The 15,749-nt window shown below is 34.8% G+C and overlaps 1 protein-coding gene across 4 annotated transcripts in view; it reads right to left on the bottom strand.

Moving 5' to 3' along the window:
* Nucleotides 1-15,749, bottom strand: part of mv (lysosomal-trafficking regulator mauve) — a 1,073,830-nt gene that overhangs the window by 259,366 nt on the left and 798,715 nt on the right. For all 4 annotated transcript variants that reach the window (XM_090399251.1, XM_090399254.1, XM_090399252.1 and 1 more), the window contains one exon: nucleotides 4,838-4,985. In XM_090399251.1, the coding sequence (XP_090255377.1) occupies nucleotides 4,838-4,985 (148 nt within the window). The remainder of the gene's footprint in view (nucleotides 1-4,837; nucleotides 4,986-15,749) is intronic.

Raw genomic sequence — 15,749 nt, 5'->3', positions numbered from 1 at the left:
ACAATGGCTATAGAGCTGATTATTACTTTTCAGATGAAACTGGAGTTGTAATCTTTAGAGATAATACTCCTCTATAGTATGTACTGCTATTAATAATAACAATTTTAGCTTTAGAAGAAAATCAGTAGAGTGTAAAGTGTGTTCACAATAAACTAATATTTTCATGATAGCTGACTTCTGAGATTAATGATGATAAGAAGCATCAATGTGACTCTCTGTACTGAAAACTGAAGGCTACCATTAGGCTATCTTAGGATGGAAATGTGTAACAAAGAAAACAAAGAAAGCCTCTTACTGTCTTCAATTTACAGAGTGAATTGGTTAACTCTTGGATGGACAGAAATCTGATAATAATAATTTGTCAAGAGACAAAGGAGAAACCTTTGTCTCTTGACAAATATATATATATATATATATAGATAGATAGAAAAAAATAGATAAAAATATAGAAAAAAATAGATAAAAATATAGAAAAAAATAGATAAAAAATATCCTGAGTTTATAGCAAAATTTAATAATTTTATGACATCTAGTGGAAAATCATTCCATAGTAACTCTGGAATATTTATAAAGAACAAAACTATGTTTTGCATTTCATTAACTGGCAAAAGAATAATCTTAGAAATCTTGTGTTTGAAATCTTCAGAGTTTTTAATGTATATCAGAAATTACCAATCAAGCAGAAAAGAACTATAGTCAAGGTTAGGAAAGTTTTAAAGTTAGACAGCCAACAGCATCTATTATAAATTATAACAGACAAAAAACTACATTCTTTTTTTTTTTTTTTTTTTTTAATTACCCAAGTTTGAGCAAACAAAAATTCACGTGAGTATCTTCATGACCAGGCCACTTGTATACATAAGTTGTTAACTTCATACCCAACTGCTAGGCATAATACACAGGTATGTATACTGCATGCATTATGGAAAGGGTCAATAGCCAGACTAGTTTCAATTTTCATTGAGGTTTCTTCAGGTTTTCTATATACAGTAGCACAATGGAAATTATATTCTAGTTTTTATTTTCCATGCAAGTATGAGCAAATCAAAGTTTGCATGTGAAGATACTTCACGTGCAAACTCTAGAATAAAACTGATGCAACTGCTATGGGATCCAATCTTTTTTTATCCTAGCAAACCATCACAAGCAACACTTTGAACGTCATATACGGCATATTAAAATCTTGGGAGGTAAGTATGTATCCCAAGATTTTAATATGTTTGTGTTACATTATTGACATCTTTCAAGTGTAAACTTTATTGTTGTCAGACCTATGTTTTTCTTGACAAAATGAATTCTATCCATCCAAGAATTAAATTCCCTTCAGAAGTGCAAGACAGTAAAGGCATCCCTGCCTACATATTCTCATCATAAGACAGTCTAATGGTAACATTCAGTTTTTGGTACAGGAAAATACTATTCTTCTTCTCATCTTCAATGATCTCAGAAATCTGATATTAATAATCAAAATATTAGCTTATTGTACCAGCACATCCTACTCCATGGATTCTCTTTTAAACAAAAGCTGTCATAATTTAACCAACTTTTCATCATTAATAGTTACAACTCCAATCTCATCTCAAAAATAATACACAGTTATAACCATTATTCTGATTCTCTTCAAGAAGACACTTCTAAAGTCTCAAATCTGCATGCCAAAGATTTGTCTGAAAATTTGATGGACTTCTACATCAAATAAATATTTAAGTATTTTTTCATCTGGTTAACAACTTAGCAGATTTCTGTGCTCTCCAAAAGATCAACTTCTTTATTTTTTCCATTTAGACATTCAAGGATTCCTTAAAGCTTGCAATCTCTTGTATTTGGAGCCTACAAGTAGGTATATTTAGAAGAGCTCAAAATTGCATTCCGTTTTGTGAATTTGATAAATCAGGTCTCTCTCTCTCTACTAATGCTATTTCTACAAGACTGATTCACTGAAAAATACATTTTTTGTTAGAAAGATTATATAAAGAAAATTGTGCATTTCTTGTTTATCAACTGAATTTAAATATGAATGACTGTCTAAAACTTCCTAAAAGACTCATATACCACTGATACATAGATTAAACAACGTTCCAAGGACTGATCCTTGGAGCACACCACTGGTCACTCACACCCCTCATGATACACCATTTTCTGATACCAGTCTGCAGGCCACCCACTTATAAATGCCAACAGTTTGCATTCTAATCCTAATTTCTCCAGTTTATGCAACAACCTTTCATGTGGCACTCAATTAAATGACTTAGCAATGTCCAACAGCACCACAGTGTATCCATTCCCTTTATCCAACTCAGTCATAACTTTATTATAAAATGTGAGCAAATTATTCAGACATGATCTCCCTTTAGTAAACCCATGTAGATCCTTGTAAAGTAAGCTTCTTTGTCCATCCTCTGTATGAGAGTTCTTATCTTGTGCTCATTGTGATAATTTGCTGGTATATGCATCTATCTTCCTTTGTAATCACACCAGATAGCCTCTATATCCCATGAATAATAACTCACCCTGTGTCATTGAAATAATTTTTTGGTACATGAGTCTCTGTCTTTGTATCTCACACCAGATAACTTCTGCATCCTAGTAGTTCTCTCTATATACTCCTTCAAAATACAATGCCCTTATTATATCTCCATATCATCTTCCTTCAACCAAGTCTCACTAATTCTAATAATTTTTGGATGAGAGAAACTATGCCATGCTGAAAAGTCCTCCCTTCTGACATTAGTATACATGATTTTCAATATTCTCTTTGGTCCATCTTAGATGTTTTTAAATAACTGTGATATTCAGACCTGAGACACCACATTCATTTCTGTGATTAATTTCATTCTCTGACGCAGTGACACAGTCTCTGAAATGTAATGTGAAATCTACGATAACCAATAAGCGGAAATCTTTTTCTTTAGGACATTAAAAGTTTGGAAGTGATTTAGTTTCCAGCAAATAATACCAGTCAAAGGCAGCATTTAGAACTTTTTTTATATATAAAAAAACATGTTTCGAATGCTGCCCCTGATTGGTATTGTTGTGTCCTGAATAAGCTATGAAATGTTTATTATAAAATATTCAGGTCACAACCTCAAATACAACTAAGGCAGAGAATATGGAACGTTGGCAACAGGACAAGTGTAAGCTGTTTACAAGTACAAAACATTTAAAATTTAGGAATTTTATGAATTTGTATAATAAGCTTTTATATTTTATATATAATCTGTATTAAGTGTGAACCAGTTATAGAGATCCATGTAAGCTGGCAAATCCATTTGAAAAAGCCAGTCTCTAGTACTAAATTAGCAAGGCCTATGAGTCAGGGTTCAAGGGTCACTTTTGCCGTCCTGCATTATGGAAAAGAAGGGAGGGAGAGAAGTATTGGAAAAGGAAACTTAAGCGTCTTCCAAGTAAGGAAGGCAGACACACGTGCGAAAAAAAATAGAGGGAGCTAAGGTGATCGATGTTAGCACACGTGACTGCGTTGGCGCGAATCGCGAAGTTCGAGATTTGCCGAGAGGAAAGAGTTAAACAAAAAGGCCTTGCAAGCACGATTCCAGATCTTTTTTCCTGGATTCCTGGTTCCTGATCTCTCGGACAGTGGTAGAGCTCGTCGTCGGGGAAGATTCCTGGCCAGTCATGGAAGGCATTTAGTTTGTCTGTCGTAGCGTTCGTATTGGGCCAAGCTATGTCCGTGCTCTAGGATAGCTGTGCATTGTCGTGCGACGGAGGAACTAAATTGATGCTGTCCATTCAAGGCGACGTTACCGTGCCACCTCCCAGTTTTCCCGCGGAGATTTTACGGAAGATATCCTCTAAAGCAACTATATTGAAGGCCTTGATGACCAGACAAGGCAGGAACAAGTCTTAAGAATTCAAGGACAGACCTGGTAATGTAGACTTTTGAAATACTAATTCCAGTTATAGAAGAGTGTGAAATCCTTGTGAGGACATTTATATTGGACTGAACTTAAGGGACTGTAAGAATAGCCTACAACTAGGCATAGGTCCGAAACAGTGTTAAGATTTGTTAGCCCATGAGGCCGAGTAGATATCTGATTATGTTAAACTTAACGTGTAAATTGTGCTATTGTGTTAACTGATGGCCACGTGTATCAGAATGGCAGGATGATGACCTATGAATTTTATACTTTATGATTGTATTAGTGTTATTTGCAATTTAGTATGTGTGATTAGTACAAATTAATTAGAGCCTTTGAACTAAATTGAGTGCTACCATATTAACCTGCTTGAATTGTATTATTGTGTATCACCTTGAAGCTCATTAAATTGTTTCATTCATGTACTTGCCTGATCTGCTTATGTTATATGAATTCAAAACTACCGCTCATAAAATCATCAACGAACTAAGCAGGATAAACCCATGAGTATAAATATATTAAGTGAACCACGACTGTGAGAAAGAAATAAGCAAGCGGAGGAATAAGATTAATCTTGATCAAATTATCATTGTCTCTCTGAAGGGGTCGCCCTGAGCAAGAATCCTTTCTATCCTAGGTATTAGCTGGCGCAGCAAAAGAAATAAATGTGTTAATACTTATAGGGTGAACTCCATCAGATTGTTGTGTGATAAATTGACGTTTAGAGCATAGAGAGGCCAATAAGACTGCAGAGATCCTAAGAAATATATTAATTTGATAAGAGACAAAAGAGTTATATACATGTGTGAGAGAGAAAGGAAAAACAAGTAAAGATTAGTGGTGAGCTTGCTATAAGAACGAGGATAGGATATAAGGAACATTATAACAGTATTATTCATTGAAGTCTAGGTAAAGAAATAAATTTTAAAAAATGAAAATTAAATGGTGCTATAAAAACTCACCTTGATATATTAAGAACATGCGAGTGAATGGCAATAATCTAACTAAAAAATGAAGAACTGTCCCACTATTGCTGTAATGAGAGCCGTAATGATATGGGCCAGAAGGAAGCATGTGTGAAGGGCATAAAGGACTTTCAGCTTTTAAATACTTTATAAAAAGAAAAATAAATCAATAAAAGGGATAACATATATTAACTTATCACTATACATGATTCAGCTTCTTTTTTTTTTAAATAAATCTTAATATTATCTTAAAACAAATTTTAAGTTAAAAATTACAAACACTAAAGCAAGACCTCTAAAATCACAATTTAAAAAACATTATGGAAATAACTGCAACCAAAAACAGTGATTTGCTTTTTTTCAACCCCATGAATGAGAGTTCACAAAGCCTACAGCCCAACAGTTGTGTGTGGGTGGGGGGGGGGGGGGACAAAGAGGATAAACAGAAGGAAGGAACCTGATGATGCTTCTTGAACTGCTGGAATTGCAGTTCTTGTAAGAAAACAGTGTGAAGAAGGTCACTGCAAAGCACAGAAGCAGACAGAATGAAATTTTAAAAAAATTAAAAGTTCATTTGATAAGTATGAAAATGAACTCTGTGTGAATGGCGACTTGCATCTGCTTGTGCATTTAATCTTAAAGAAAAGTGGAGGAATGATAGTGGCCAGTTCAGCAGAATGTTGACCATGAAAATAACTGGAAAAAATGCATGAGATAGAAACATATTATCTATGAGGAACTGATTAGAGTGAATAGGTCAGAGGGAGTTATTCTATTAAAAGACTGTTCTAAAACAACATTAAGCATATTTAGGGAAGTTTTCAGTATACAGTATGCACTGCAAAGAGTTGGAATAAGTGAAACATGATTGGATGAGAATGATATCCTGGCAAAAAAAGAAATGGAAGTATGATGTTTTTCATGAGGATAGGCAAGTGGGGGGGGGGGGGAGAGTGTTGTTGAAGATAGTAGGGGAATTATGTCTGTTACGGGAGGTTGCTAGGATGAGATACAGGAAAACCTTGCTTAACGCGAATTCAATGTGTGTGACTGAGTGAAATGATACTATTTCCTGCTTTAAGCGAGTGATTAATCAGTTAATGCAATTTTTTTACATTATGTGAAATTTTTTTGCCGCCAATCTGCAGTGAGCGGAAAAGCTGGAAGTCAGTAAGAGGCGCTAGTAATACAATGATTGTGCGAGACCTGGGATACAGCGAGTCTACAGTTTGGACTATATTAAATAAGAGCAAAAAATACAAAGAACAAGGAAAAGTTGCTACTTCTTCTTTAAACATGCAGATCACCTGAAATAAGAGACATTTAATGATCAAGATGAAGCATCTTCTATCACTCTGGATTGAGGATTATAACCAAAAAAGAATAACACCTCTTAGCAAGGACTGTTCAGGCAAAAGCTCCCAATATTTTTACCTCATGGAAAGAGACCAAATTTCAAGGGAAATGTGAAAGCTTTATGCGAGTTTAGGATGGTTTGACCATTTTAAAAATCGAACTGGACTACATAATGTAAGAATAACTTGGGGATCTGCTAGTGTTTGATAAAGATTCTGCAGCCAAGTTTCCTGAAGAATTGCAAAGGATAATTCAGGAGGGTGATTATGACAATCAGCAAATATTCAACGATGATGAAATTGGTCTCTTTTGGAACCATATGGCCAACAAAAACTTTCCTAGCTAAAACTGAAGTATCTCAACCAGGATACAAAGTATCAAAAGACTGTCATATGCTTTTATTAGGAGGGAATGTAGAAGATGACTTTTAACTCGAGCCTATATTAGTTTATTGTGCACAAAATCCAAGATCTAACATTATTGAAGAAATCAGCACAATTGGAAAAGAACTTGGATTTAATGAACTGGATAATGATGAGATGAGAAACTTGCTCGATCCCCATTCAGAACATTTAAGCGAGAATGATCTCCTTCAACTAAAAGAACAGTATGCATATGAAGAAGATAAGGAGTGCGAACAAAAAAAGAATGCTACGAGTAAGAACCTAACTGCAAAAGAATGTGAGCTAGCTTGAGTATGCTAAGGAAATTTTGTTTGATGGTGATCCTGATATGGAACAAAGCTTCGAAGTCAGCTGAAATCTTGATAAAGTGATCACCAGCTATCGCAAATTGCATGACAAGATGAAAAAGTCAAGCATGATTCAAGCATTTTTACTTAATTTTTTTGTAAAAAAGTAGCTCAATCAAATGTTTAGGCATTAAATAAACATTTAAGCAACTGATTTTTATTAACTTCGATGATTTTTATCCTTTGATATAGCTTATACTGTCAATTTTTTTCAAATGTACGCTAACTCATGGATGAATTATAATTATTCCTATTGTTTACTGTATTCGCTTAATGCAATTTCACTTTGCATGCATTAATTGCGTTAAGCGAGGTTTTCCTGTATTTAGTTGGATGTTGTTACAGGCTGGGGAATGCTGAGGGCAGAAACAGAAATGGATAGGCAACTTGGCTAAGTGCACTTGAGAAGGATGATGTTAATTATAGTGATAGTGAATAGAATGAAGAGATAGCATTAGAAAAAAAGGAGAATGAATTTCTTGAGTAATTAAGGGACAACTACTTTAGGCAATATGTAACAAAGGGCACATGAAGATTGCAAATCTTAGATCTGATTATATCATCAGAGGATGTGAATGGGTTGTCTAATCTTTCTCTACTTGGCAAGAGCAACCATGAAGTGAACAACTGGGTTGTTAACCAGGAATAACTGTCAAACTATAGGGCCATATAGTTTGACAGTTATAAATAGCCAAAAAGATTCAGTTTGGTGATGCAAAATTATATAAACAAAGTGGATATTAGCTCTAGCATTATTTCAAAGCCGAATGTAGAAACTATGAAAGTTTCGTAAGGTAAGTTGACCATAGAGCTTACAGGAATACACTCCCCAGAATTCACAAGTTGTCTTAGCATGAACTACTTAAAGGATATAGGGACATAAGACATAATTATGAAATCTAGTAGAAGAAGGCACCATGGAAACAACCCAAGATAAATGTTGGTAACAATCAGTTGCATGAAAAGTACAAAGAGCTAGTCAGGAAGGTGACTCAGTAAAAACAGCATGAGCAGAAATTAGCCAGTCAAGCTGATAAAAATTCTAGTGAGTTATTTTGATATGTGGCAAGTAGAAGAAAGAAGGACTATGGCAGGATGATGTTAGCCAATGAAATTGGTATAGTTGAAGTATTCAACGAGATCTTTATTTCATTCTTGGGTCAGTGACATCATGATAAGCTGGAGTATAGAGGATATATGGGAGACAATAGACTGATGATGAGCGCACAAGAGGTATATGAGGAATTAAGTAAACTTGATGTCAATAAGGCAGCATGAGGTGACAGTATATAACCATGTGTCTGGAAGGAATGATATAGGGAATTAATGGCATCCTTTGCATACCTGTTTAACATGAGTCTTTTCCTTTCCACTCCCAGACAGAGTAGAAAGTGGAAAAAAATTATTCCACTTTATAAGGGTGGGGGGGGGATAAGATACAAAATATAGGCCAATTTGTGCCTGGAGTTGTTAAGGTATTCGAGAAGTTAGTGAAGACTAGGATTCAGAGTTTAGATGATAATAGTAGAATTCTCCATAATGGTCAGCATAGGTTTGTTAAGGGGTGACCATGTCTTACATATTATGTCTTATGAGAAATTCACTGGATAAGAAAGATACACATAAAATTGTAAGAGAGCATCACAATAGATTATGGCAATGATGAGAAGGACCTTGACATGTAGAAGCAAAGAGATTATGGTTTATTAGTTGGTTGATTCAATACTGGTTTACTTGGCTTCTTCAAAGGTCTTTAACAGGCTGCCACCTAACAAGCTGAATAAGAGACTAGTGCATTGGACAGGTAATTGGCTGTCAGATAGGTATCAGTAGGTTGTGTATGGTGGAGTAATATTTCAAAAAAAGGAAGATCACTAGTGGAGTACTGCAAGAGTCTGTTTTGAGGTCTTTATTGTTTAGCTTGTAAGTTAATGATATTGAGATAGGCATAACTGGAGATACGCATCTGTTGCAAAGTTAAGAACTATTAAGAGCAGAGCAGATGTGTGGTCTTGCAGGAGGATCTCAATAGACTAAGGAAGTAAGGAAGTGAGTGGAGCTATCAGTTTAATGTTGTAAAGTGCAAAATCTTAAAATGTGTTAGGCAAGGCTGGGATGCAGAGTATAAAATTAATGGAGAAATTTTGAAGGAGGTGGAAAAGTTGAGAAATCTAAGAGTAATGATGGACAGAGACTTGAAGTTCAGCAGTCACATCACTAAAATTGTAAGAGAGCATTACAGTAGATTATGCCAATGATGAGGAGGACCTTGACATGTAAAAGCAAAGAGATTATGGTTTATTAGTCCACAGGTAGCATTTAGCCTAATGTGTACATATTTGGTCACCTGGTTTTCAAGTGGATGAGGATATATATTAGAGAGGTTCTAGAGAACGTTTGCTAAGTCAGTTTCAGGTCTATGGAATGTGGAATTAAGGGAACACAACAACAATGAAAGTCTTCTGAATAGAAGAAGGAGATGTGATATGACATTAATCTGGTAACAACTCCTCACCAACTTGAGGGAGATTTTTCATGGAGTAAAGGGAGACAAGGGAAGACCAAGAGGCCATCTCTGAAAGCTGTATAAAGAGGGTGTGAGAAAGAGAGTGAGAAGTAGGTTCTTTGCAAGCAGAGTGGTTGGTGAATGTAATGAATTGCCTGAAAGTGTGGTGAGTACAGAAACTGCAAATGGGATATTTAAGACAGAATTTGAAGAATCTTTTTGTATGAATGTGTGAAACTTCTGCAATTTCACCTCTATGGAGGTCTGATGTTAATAATAATAATATTCAAGGGATGAGCAAACTTGGGATTCATATAGTGCCAAGAAAAGAAATCTAATTATGACTCGAAAATGTTACCAAAATACAGTTTAATGTTATTCCAAAAGCACGAAAAGAAATAATACATAAACCCTATATATATTTTGCTCCAAAACATTTAATGGTTTACCTCTCTTAATACAAAACAAGACCACCATGAATGATTATTAGAGAGTACTTAGAGTATATACAGAAAGATTATTAGAGAGTACTTAGATTTTTATAGTATTCTTATATTTTTATTTTGAAAATTTCTTTAGAATAACAGTATAAAATGAGAAATTAACTAATGCACAATAATCAATTAATTAGCATTTTTATTCAGGGTGTACACAGGTATATACAGTATATCTCTTATCTCCCTATATATATTGTTCTTGCAATTATTCTCTCACACGCAGGGCCGGTCCGAGAGTATCTGATGCCTCTAGGCAAAGAAAATTTAGGCGCCCCTATACATTGTCTCTCTCTCTCTCTATATATATATTTGTCATAATCACACATACACCTATACATGTGGATATTTATAAAAATAATATCATTATGAACATTAAAAAATTTTATTAATCCAAACCAATACATTTGTTTTGGTTTTGATTAATATATGATTACTCTTAATATCTTTATAGCAAGAAAATTATTACATCTTAAATACAAAAATTATGAAAAATTAATCTTTCAGGCTTTTGCTTTGGCAAAGTTTTGAATTAATTTATCTATATTGATTGTAGATGCAATTTCATTCTCTATAGATATTATTGCTGGACCAGTGAGTCATTCCTGAGCCATCGTAGAGCAAGTGTAAGTTTTAATTTTGAGAAACTCCTTTCTGAACTTGCTACCGATACTGGCAATGTCGAAAAAATTCTCGGAGCAATAAACACATTTGGAACACTATTCTCTAAATTATTTTTGCATATGTATGACAGGACATATAATGAGGAAGTATTTTCTAGAATTCGCCTTGCTATTATTTGTAATTCACTACATAAGTCTGTTCCGTCAATATCTCTAGAATTATCATGTGTTAAATAATTTTCCAATATCAAACATTTTTTAAGCAGTTCTGCTGAAGTAATTTTTTGAAATTCATATATATTTAAAAGAAAACCAAACTTTTTGTTAATTGTAGACATGTGCTTGAATTTTTCATCAACATATGCAATTACAGTATCAATAATTGAAAAATAAAAATCTACCTTAAATTTTTGTTTAAAATCTGTTATGAATTCATCCTCTGCTTCATACACAAATTGTTTGTTTCTTTTTTTTTTTTTAAGTCTAACTGTTTCTTGTTCAAAATTAGGCATTAGTTGCGAAAACAGGGCTTAATCTAAATATCAACAGAATTAAGTCTATAGGGAATGAAGATAAGAAGTGAGAACAGTCGATTACTCGCGACCACTGATTGTTAGTTGAGGGATACCCCGGAACTACCCTGCTCATCTTGGGACAGATGCCAGAAGGAGGAAAAATCTCTGCACTTGCAGTTAAGAATACAAAGAGCAGGGGAGTGGAAGAAGAAATAGAGAAAGGCGAAAATAATGTAGGATCATCAGCGAATACCAGGACGGTTTGACTTATTTCAGCTTTTTTATTATTAATCAAAGTTTTACTAATTTTTTTCTAAGGTTGTAATTTTTCCTCGAACTATGTAGCAAAATCTGGTGCCCCAACATCTTAGCGCCCCTAGGCGATTGCCTAGGTTCGCCTAATGATAAAACCGGTCCTGCTCACACAATATTGTTTTCTCACACTATTCAAGAACAGTGTGAGAGAATACATGGAAATCATATGGGAAGTGAATCAGGAAGGTTTTAAGAATAAAAGATTTTGCAGTTGCATTTGAAATGGCTCTAGTGAATACTTTCTTCAGCAAGAGGCAGAATATCTGATCACATGCAAGAGTGGAGGCATAACATCTCAAATCGACTATTTGATGTACAGAAGAACACATTTCAAGGCAGTGAGGAACTGTGGTGTAATTCCTGGAGACCATGTCACTTCACAACATCAACTACTTTGCAAAGACCTCCATCTTAAAAGAGTAAAAACAACAACAACACAAGGAGTGCACAGGATAAAGTGGTTTAATCTAAAGGAGGAAGCAGTGAAGAACAGATTTAAAGAGATGGTACTTAAGGAGATAAAAAGAGATTTCAATGATGTCCAGCAATGGTGGCAACAGAGTGAAGACACAATCAGGAAATGTGGCAAGGAGATACTGGGAGACACACCAGGTAAGATAAGAGAAAACAAGGAAAGGAAAGCTGGTGGTGGGAAGAAAATGTACAAGCAATGATACAAAGGAAGAAAGCAACAAAGAAAGTTTGGGATGCCTCCCAGAGGGATGAAGATCATGGCACAAAATTTGTATGATGAATTAGAAATGAATGAAGGATAGAAGAAGGTTTACAGGTTGTAAAGAAATGAAGACATTTCCAAAGTGAAGCAGATGAATTATAATAAGAAAATCAGAATGCATTCAGATCAGGAAGAAATATTTTGAGAAGTTGATGAATGAGGAAAAGGAGGCTGTCTGAGGAAGAGGGACTACCAAATGAAGGAATGACTAGAGGAATTGACAGAGGGGAAGTGGTGAGAGCAATGGCCAAAATGAAGAGTGGAAAGGCTGCTGGACCAGATGAAATACTGGTGGATATCTGGAAAGCATTAGGAGATGAAGGCCTTGAATTAATATGGAATCTGTTGAAGGAGATCTATAGTCAAAAGGTAATTCCTGAGGAATGGAGACAGAGTGTGATGGTACCTATTTATAAGGGAAAGGAAGATATACAGAACTGTAGTAATTACAGGGGAATTAAACTCAAGTCTTATACAATGACGTTATTTGAAAGAATCATAGATGAAAGGTTGAGAGAAGAAGTTAATATTGCAAAAGAACAGTTTGATTTTATGCCTCAAGGAGGAACAATGGATGCAGTATTTATTCTGAGGCAGATGATCGAAAAATACATGGAAAGACAAAGGCCACCACATGTCATTTTTATAGATCTAGAGAAGGCATATGACACAGTACCTAGAAAAGAGATATGAAGGAGTCTAAGAGAAAAGAAAACCTGAAAAATATGTTAGACTGATAGAGTAAATGAACAGAAATGTGCAAGCAACAGTTAGGAGCTGTTTGGGAATAACAGAGAGTTTTGAGGTAACAGTTACATCAGGGATCAGCACTCAATCTTTTTCTCTTTGATGTAGTAATATATACTTTGACAGAGCAAGTCAGAGAGAGAGAGAGAGCATCTTGGAGTATGTTATATGCAGATGACATTGTACTGTACGTGGAAACAAGAAAGGTAGTGGAACAAAAGCTGATAAGATGGAACAAAGTATTAGAAGAAAGAGGACTGAGAGTTAGTAGAAGAAAAACTGAATATCTGGTGTGTGGTCAAAATGTTGACACTGAAGAAGAGGTAGTGCTGAATGAAGAGGTCACCAAGAAAGTAGATAAATTCAAATATCTGGGTTCAGCAGTGGATAGTAAAGGTGAAGTGGAAAGAGAAGTCAATAACAGAATTCAGGCAGGATGGAAGAATTGGAAAGAAATGTCAGGAATTTTGTGTGATAGAAAAGTTCCAGTGAAATTGAAAGGAAAAATATACAGAATGGCGAGACCTATATGAAATGTTATATACATGTTATATGAAATGGAGACACTGTCTATGAAGAAGTCCAATGAAAACAAGATTAGTGCTACAGAAATGAGGATGCTTCGATGGCTGTGTGGAGCAACAAGGAAAGATCAGGTGAGCAATGAACACATCAGAGGTACTGCAATTACAAACAAAATACAAGTGCAATTAAGATGGTATGAACATGTAATGAGGCAAAACAAAAATATGATGGATGAAGTATCATGATGATGGATATACAATGAGGAACAAGAAGAGGAGGAAGACCAAATAAGAGGTGGAAAGATAATGTAAAAGGAGAAAAACCTGAACAAAGATGAGTCTACAATAGAAACAGTGACCCCAAATAGAAATGGGAGCAGCTGAAGAAGAAGATTGTTCTTTCAAATATTTTTGTGCACTGTGCTAATATGTACTGTATATTGATTTCTATAATTTTTATAGATTTTATAAACTGGATGAGCTTATGCTCTTGGGTCATACACACATGTCATGGTTAAATTGCAATTGTTTTAAGTATCGTATAGTATTAAATATATAAATAAATACAAATAAATATGATAGATTTATATTTTTGTGTAAATGGAATTTATGAGCTTATCCTCATCCTAGGAGGATAATCTAATGGAGTCGGACAAGGAGATCAGTTTTCAGGAATATTATTTCTGTTAAGTACATGTGTTCTGGTAATTTGTTTGCTTTGCAGCATAAGGAGAATGGACACTACAGCCTCCAATTCAATGATGGCATTTAAAAGCATACAATAAAAGTGCCTCTTGCAATAACTGCCTCAGATTTAACCTGTGGCAGCTAAAGATCATCCATAATGCTACGATCAGAAAACTATAGTTGTGATAAGCATACCTAGATATTTTCTTCTTCTTATGGTTCTACAGCCCAAAGCAAGCCTTGCCTTCCTGGATTTATTGCTTCTAACCCTGTATGTCCATAACTTTACCTCTCCAATTTGGATACTGTAGTATGATGTTGCTATTTTGACTAATGGTGTCTATCCATCTTATTCTAGGTTTTCCTTTTAGTCTTTTCAAAATAATTTCACTAATGTCGTCTTCATAAGAATACTGTCATTTTCCATACAAAAACAAAACAAAACATGTCCTGTCCAGAAATTATATTCTTGATTTCACCCTTTACCCAAGTATAAGCAAACAAAGTTTACACATGAAGTAACTTCACGACTGGGCCACTTGTATATAGAGGCTAATCATTTCATATCAATTGCCTTAGTATCCCATAATGCAAGGCACATATCTGCAAGGATATGTGCCTTGCATATATCCTTATGGATATATGCATGTAATAACATCATATATCCTTACGGATATATGCATATATCCGTAAGGATTTGTAAGGATATGTATCATGATACATATCATGCTATGCATTATGGGAAGGGCCACTACCCAGACTGATGGTGATGACCTCAATAAAGGTCGAAATACCCAGACCGGGTATTTCGACCTTTATTGAGGTCATCACCACTCAGAGTGAGACCAAAACAGATAATAAGGTTGAAGTATATATTTCGAATCATGCAATCTTCTCTTTTGTTCAACCCCCTCCAACTATGTTTTGGAATGATCCCTCTTTATGCATGTTTTCTAAAATCTACAATGCACAAATATTCATAATAGTATTTTTTTTAAGGAATTTTCCACCGCTATGGCCAAACTTGCTGACAGTGATTTGGACACCCACTAGATGATACACTGGATAAAAGGCCACCTTAGTACACCAACCACAGCAATATAAAGACAAGAGCCTATCCCTAGAATATGCCTCAGATTTGGAAAGCACTCAATCTTCAGAACTTCAGCCTAATTCTAGCCCCCTCCTAGGAGACGGCACTACTTAGGACTTGAGCTCACCACTGGTTGCCATGTTTCAGCCTCATTTACCAAGCATAGTGCATATAAGCACATACTAGCTGTTTCCCAGATGATGGCAATCTGATTTGCTGAACTAATGAAAATGTTAATTAAATTTATAGTAATTAATATTTAGTCTACATTGTAATTTCCTTAAAAAATCCATTATGAACAAACAACATATAAGCCTTATCACTAGTCATACAAATATTCGAATCTAATGCTAATTAATTTCCTGTTCTTTCTTCTAAGTTTTTTTTTTTTTTTTTTTTTTTTTTTATCAATCAGTACTAATGTGCTATACATTTGAGAATGCCATAAAAGCACTTTTACACTAATGGCACTGCTAAAGCGAACACAGTCCTAAACTTATGGCTTATTTAACTAGAGGATAGGATCCCTAAGACTATCAGGAACAAATTCCTGTTAGGGAGA

This window comes from Typopeltis vanoorti, chromosome 10 (genome assembly GCF_054136105.1).
Source record: "Typopeltis vanoorti isolate ZY-2024b chromosome 10, IOZ_Tvanoo_1.0, whole genome shotgun sequence".
NCBI lineage: Eukaryota > Metazoa > Arthropoda > Arachnida > Uropygi > Thelyphonidae > Typopeltis > Typopeltis vanoorti.
This window is presented reverse-complemented; position numbering and strand designations above follow the sequence as displayed.